Genomic DNA, 6,733 nt, shown 5'->3' with positions numbered 1-6,733 from the left:
TTTTTGTGTGGACATGTTTTCATTTCTCTTGGGTCTATAACTAGGGATGGAATTGCTGAGTCAAATAGCAACTCTTTTTAAGTTTTTGAAGAACCACCAAACGTTTTTGCACAGCAGCTGTACCATTTTATATTCCCAACAGCAATGCATGTATAAGGGTTCCAGTTTTCCACATTCTCGCCAACATCTGTGTTTTTTATTATAGCCATCATATTAGGTGTGCAGTGGTGTACCATTTGTGGTTACTAGTTTTATTCACCTAATGACTAGTAATGCTGAGCATCTTTGTGTGTGTTTGTTGGCTATTTCTACGTCTTCTTTCTTTTGGAAAAATGACTATTCAAGTCCTTTGCCCATTTAAAAAATTGGGTTGCCTTTTGTTGTTGAGTTGTAAGTGTTCTTTATGTGTTGTGAATACTAGGCTTCTATCAGATACATAATTTGCAAGTATTTTCTCCCATTCTGTGGGTTGTCTTTTTACTTTCTTGATGTTCTTTGAACACAAGTTTTAATTTTGACGAAGCCAAATTTATCTATTTTGTTGTTGCTTGTGCTTTTGGTGTCATTCATATCTATAAGTCCATTGCCAAATCCAAGTCCGTGGATATTTATTCATTTTCTTCTAAGAAAACAGAGTTCACAGTCCTCTAGGCCATACTTACTATGGGCTGGGTCCCACGGGCAAGATTGAGAGGGCGGCCAGAGGTACAGCAAGGCAGAGAGAACCAACACCAAGATGAACACAGGTGGCCCCAAATGCAAAGACCAGGGTATCAATTCAGAGGCCTGCTGGGGCCAAATGGGTAACATACGATGGTGTGATGCATTAGGGAGTAGGTGGGCCTGCGCTGAAATGCAGAGTACATGCCTAAAGGGGGCAGCTGCAACTTGGTTCCAGCAGCAACTGCTGTGCAGGAATCCTGGGCCAGTGTTGCCAAAGTTTGTTTTTTCAAGAGAAGTTAGAAGTCTAGATTTTTTAAAATATAAAATCTTTCAATGCTTAAATGTTGGCAATAATTTCAAATGTCTAAAAAGACTAGGGACTAAAGTAAATGAATATATAGGTTAGATACTACCTGTTGGTCACCAGGTTGAAACTACTGGTATAGACAGCAGGGCAAAGTACTGTCACAGAACATTTCCAGAGGCCACTGGGGTCAGCCTGAGTTCATAGCAAGTTGTGCAGTGCCGGGTAAACCATCCCACCAGGCATGTCCCACCTGGCACCCAAGGGCAAAAGGCCTGCCCTAGGGGAGAAGCACCTTAGCCAAGTATGCTGGGTCTTGGTCGAGGCTCCAGGCATGGAAACTGAGGCAGAAGTGAAGTGATGAGTAGGGTTTGCCATTGATTCCAGAGTCCATCGGTCTTCCCTGGCTGAAGGCAGGTCTGGGTACAACAGCTAATGTCCAGCTCATGGCTTCTCCATGCCCCTTGAGTCATCCCCTCCTCTCACTATGTCCAAGGAGCAGTGAGGAGTCAGTATCCCCAAGCAGATGTCTACTCTTGGACAAGACAGCCCTGGGGCCCCTAGCCAGAACTGAGCAGGTCGATCTCTCAGCCTCGTCTCTGGATTCTCTCCCGTCTAAACTTTCCACATAGGAGGTCAGAAAGCAATAGAGACCCCTGCAAGGTGAGCTCTGGGCTTCTGGACATGACAGTAATTTCTAGAAACTCTGCCCCTTCCTAACTAGACTCGCCCTCTCCTAACACCATCAACCAAGGGGCAAGGGGCCCGCCAGGACCCCCTTTTCAGACTGAAGGGTCCCCAAGGGAAGGTGCTGACCTTATGCCTCTCTGGCCCCCAACTGTGAAGCCCACCCCAAGAGTCATGCACACACCCTCCTACCTATGCCTCTCCTTCAGGACCTAGGGAAGGACCAGACCCTTCCTACCTTGTTCTCACTGTGTCTGCTGTGACCCAAATCCCTGCGGCCTATCAGTACCCTGGGCCACGAGCATGGATTTCAGGAACGTCCCTTTCTCTTGTCCTTCCAACCTGGGACTCTGAAAATTACTTATGCTCAGGGTTTCCTGAGCACAAATTTCTATTTAAAGTCATATAAATTTTCACTGGCTACTAAGGCTGGAACCCGTGGGCTACAGGGCAGAATCCTAAAGAGGAAGAAAACAAACTGGCACCAGGAAAATATTTCCAGAATGTTCCAGAGCTGGCTGGCTTTAATTTAGAAAAAAGCTTTTAGCTATCAACATTCAGATTTAAGGCACATTCTCAATTACATGAAGCCCTGTCACTGGCAGGGAGCTGGGTTTGTTCTCGTGGTTTTACATGGAAGAAGGAACAGATGACTTTCTGGCCCTCTTTCGTTTTTTTTCTTTTCTAATAAGCAGTGAATTTGGCAATAACAAAGCTCATGACACATCCTTACCAGATTCAAAGACTACCCTTAAAGGTCCTCCCTTTCACTCCTCAGTGAGGACATGGTGTTTCCCACCCAACCTCTCTCACTGAAATGTGTACGGCAGCAAAGTGACTTGTATGCGTCTGTCTGGCAATGACTGAAAGAAAAGAAAAAAAGAAATGCTTCCAAATAAACATATAAAATTACATGACTAACATGAAGCCGAGTGTCTCAGCGACAAGCAAAGGGGAATGATTGTGTGGGTCAGGAAATAAAATATCTACTTTAGCAGCAAAAGGCTGTGAGGGGTAGGGAGGAAAAGGCATCCTGAGCGAGTTCCAGACCAACCCAGGCCCTTCCGCACAAGCACGATACGCGACCAGGAGGGGAGGGTGGAGGGCAGGGCACTGGGACACGTGGGGGCTATTTTGTGGGTTTGACAGAAACGAACAGACATTCTCTGGGCCTTTTCCTGGCATCACCGTTGCTGGCAGGTGGAAGAAGTGAGCCACCAGGCAGCACTCAGTCATTGCCACCACAGATCTTCAGCAGAATCTTCCGGTAATCCCCTGAAGTATCTCCCTGGTCATAAAACAAGTACATCAGTTAAGGGAGGTACTTAACCTCCCAGTTTGGGCCTCCTGGCTCTTCCTTTTCTTCTGACCCGTGCCCTTAGAGAGGCAGGCCCCATCCAGGGAAATGCCCCATCACACAGGCCCCAGAGCAGCCGAGAGGCTCACATAATAGACAGCGAGGGCAGCACAGGCCTTGGACTACAGTTTAACCTTCCCAACTCCCCTTTAAAAACCAGAAAGCTGCAATCATCACAATGATCAAAGCCAGAAGTTGAAAAATAAACACAAAAATTTTAACTAACGGTAGCGTTTTCCCAGTGCATTTTTGTTGCAGTCAGGTGGGTTTATTACCATAACGCAGGAGTCTGTCCCTCTCAGGAAATGTACTATGACGTGACCTTCCAGTAGGGAGTGCTATTATCATTTGGGCATCCCAATCCACATTGCTCTTCCTCTGGGTCTACGGGCGTTAATTCAGAAGTCTACCCCTCGCTTAGCTAATTTCTCTCTAATCATTTCCTTCCTGAGGACAAGGCGTGTGGCTTCTTCCAGATGCCCACTGCCCCCTGGCAGACAGAAGATACTTTGTGACAAATTACTAATTGTCTCCTACCCACAGCATCACTTCTATAGCCAGGGAAACGGAGGTTAGCCTCTCTCAGTGACGTGCCCAACATCAAATGCTAGTAAACCTGAAACCAGAACTTGGTCATGCTGACTTTGGCTGCAAGGTCCATCTGAGTTCAGAATTTAACCGTCATATCACCCAGATAGGAATACATTTTGCCAGACTGGCTCCAGCACACTGTGATAAAAAAGAGTAGCTGGTGCTTGTCAGACACTTAATACACATCACTCAATATGCTTTACACGGCCCGCCGTGCTCACGACTCAACCCTCCTGAGTGAACTATTATTATAACTGTCTTACGGATGGGGTTCAGAGTGTTAAGGAAGCTGCTTGAGATCACACAGCGAGTAAGCAGAAAAGCCAAAACTGGACTCCCAACAGCATGACCTGTCCCTAGAGCTGTCACTCTGAACAGCCTCCCTCACTGCCACCGCCATAATAAAGCTGAGAGAGGAGCTGCACTCCAGGGAGCCTTGGGACAGGAGTCTCGGTGACCCTGACAGTAACAGAATCACAGGACGGGGGGACTCTGAAGGCCGGCACCCAGGTAGGGAAGGTCCTGAGTTTTCTCTGACTCCAGTGTTTGGAACTCCCTCCCCATCCATTCACCGAGCAGCAGGTGTGCTGGATGCTGGCGACCCAGGGTGGGAGTGTCCCCAGGAGCGTGCAATCGGTTTGGAGGCAAATGGCTAAACAAGTTTAAGGTGAAGAGAGAAAGTACAGGCCCATAAACAAGATGCTCATGAGCTGCAGAGGTCAAGCTGTGGGAGTTCTGAAGGAGAGGTAAAGGGGACAGTGGGGGTGGCCAGGGAGGTCCCCAGGTGAGTGGGACACCCCGAGGCCGCCCAGTCCCCCCTAGAGGCACGTACCGTAATGTCGTGGTACAGTGACTTGCCATACAGCCGCTTATACTCCATTCTGATGTCTAGCAGGTCAGTCTCACTGCGAGACACCATGATACGAATCAGGGTCCGGTCCTTCGTTCCTGCTCCCTGAAGAGAGGCCACCAAGGATGTGAGCAAGGGGCCTCCCTCACCGTCCCACCCTCCCCAGACACTCTGGTCCCCTCCTGCCCGTGGGCCCCTGACCTCTTTGCTGAGGTGTAGCTCTCCCCATGCCTCCTGCCCTGAGCCCTTGGTCCCAGTCTCGGGGGGGGGGGGCTGAGACACCTCCCACCCAGACTCTGCATATGGGAGTTACGTACCCTCATGGCTTTGTTGAGCCTTTCAGCAAAGAAAGCAGGGGTATTCTTGAGACATTTCACTAGAAGGGAGAAACAGCATAACTCGATCTGCCGGAAACTGTCAGTCGAGAGGGCACAGGGTACAGTGTCCTCTTCTCTTAGGAGCCGGAGGTCTAACCCATCACTGCAGCCATCGCCCTCTCCCCCTTCTCCTCCAAGCTCAATTATCCCTAGTCTTGGCTCCAGCTCTTTGGAACAGAAACATGCAGAGCCTGGACACCAACCCAACCTCCTTCCTGGCAACCAACATGGTGAAAGGAGGTGTGCACGGAAGCACCGGGACAGTGATGTTGCTCAGGTTTGGGAAGGCGCAAACGGGACACGCTGTGAGCCTCCTGGAGAAAGCATGGCCAAGGGGGACAAATGTGTCCCTGGTGTTCTCAGGCCATGAAACCTACCGTGGGGGCACACAGGGAAATGAGGAGGAGTCACCATCTGCCCCATCAGAGAGCTCCAAGAAAAGCATAGCAACAGACGGTAAACCACGATTTTCCCAAGTGACTGTAAAGAGGGGTCAGCCCCCCACAGGAGGCAGGACCTGGAGCCCGTCAGGCCCGTTTTTAGAGGGCAGGGCATGGACACCAGGAGAAGCACCCCATCGTCCCGGGAGCTAGGCCAGCTTTGCTTTAGCAAGGGCACGTGTTGCTGTTGCAACCATGTGTTTCCATCACAAACATCTGACAACTGCCTGCAGGGAGGTATTTTTAGAGGAAACATGGTAGGATATGAGTCATCTCCTCCAACACGGCAGTCGGTTGCTTTCCCACTAATGCCCACACTGCAGCTCCCCTCCCAGAGCTACACTTGAAATAGAAATAAGAAATAGAAACAAGACACCTCCAGGACCGCTGGGGGTACAACTACGTGGTGATCCGGGAAGCAGTATGACTTTCCACCATTCAGCCATGCTGGATTTAGCAATCTTGGCTCCTGTGTTTCTTTCGTGCACTGCCCCTCAACCAGAGTATGATGGGCACCGTGAAAGCTTACAATGCTTGCCAGTCCCTGGCCTGCAGGCGGGCAGGCAAGGCAGGCCCGAGACACCTACCCACGGCCAGCATGCCCTGCTCCAGGTCTCCGGACATCTCCCGACAGATGCTCTTCTCAATGTCTCGGCCTGTCATTCGCTGATACTCATTGAAAACTAAGGAGAAGGAGAAGGGACATGTTATGTATGGCCTGCACTGGTTCCCTCCTAATTCATATGTTGAAGTCCTAGCCCCCAGTACCTCGGAATGTAACAAAATTCGGAGATACCTAATTACCTATAAAGAGATAAGGCCCTTACCATGTGCGCTAAGCCAATTCATGGTGTCCTGACTGGTGTCCTTATAAGAAATTCGGACACACAAGGGAACACCAGGGATGTGCACACAGAGGAAAGACCACGTGAAGACGCAGCAGGAAGGTGGCCATCCACAAGCCAGAGAGAGAGGCCTCAGAGGCAACCAAACCTGCTGGCACCTTGATCTTGGGCTTCTAGCTTTCAGAACCGTGAGAAAATCAATTCCTGTTAAAGTCACCCAGCCTGTGGTGTTCTATTACAGCAGCCAGAGCAAACTAACGTAGGCCACATGGTGAGGAGGCCCCTGCCCCTTCTCCTGCCCGCCTCTCCCACTCTGCTCCTGGCACCTGGACGGCCGCCCGCACTGTGCCTGCCCAGCTCTCAAGTCAGCCGGGGGCTTCACCCACAGGTCACGTGCACCCCAGGCCTGCTCATGCGGCCCTCTTCCCAGGACCGCCCTCACCAGACTGCTTACCCAAATCGTGCCTAATCCCCCATCCACACACAACAGTGATCCCTCTCTTCTCCAGTCTACACCATTCCCTCCCCATTGTTCCATGCGTCAGTCTTGTCTTTCTCTATCTGACTGTGAGCTAACACCCCTCCAGCCCCCCAACTAACAGGATGAGCGGAGCCCCAC

The 6,733-nt window shown here is 50.2% G+C and overlaps 1 protein-coding gene across 7 annotated transcripts in view; it reads right to left on the bottom strand.

Moving 5' to 3' along the window:
• Positions 1 to 79: 79 nt before the first annotated feature.
• The window catches only part of ANXA11 (annexin A11), a 43,621-nt gene continuing 36,967 nt past the window's right edge, over positions 80 to 6,733 (bottom strand). For 6 of the 7 annotated variants that reach the window (XM_081073842.1, XM_081073841.1, XM_081073843.1 and 3 more), the window contains 4 exons: positions 5,857 to 5,952; positions 4,770 to 4,828; positions 4,435 to 4,557; positions 109 to 2,942 (listed from right to left, as the gene is read on the bottom strand). In XM_081073842.1, the coding sequence (XP_080929968.1) occupies positions 2,883 to 2,942; positions 4,435 to 4,557; positions 4,770 to 4,828; positions 5,857 to 5,952 (338 nt within the window). In that variant the 3' untranslated portion in view covers positions 109 to 2,882. Of the gene's footprint in view, positions 2,943 to 4,434; positions 4,558 to 4,769; positions 4,829 to 5,856; positions 5,953 to 6,733 lie in introns of all 7 variants that reach the window. The other variant, XM_081073840.1, reaches the window with a different exon arrangement.

Source organism: Rhinolophus hipposideros (assembly GCF_964194185.1).
Source record: "Rhinolophus hipposideros genome assembly, chromosome: 15".
Lineage (NCBI taxonomy): Eukaryota > Metazoa > Chordata > Mammalia > Chiroptera > Rhinolophidae > Rhinolophus > Rhinolophus hipposideros.
Note: the sequence above shows the minus strand (reverse complement) of the source record. Positions and strands in the feature narration are given on the sequence as shown.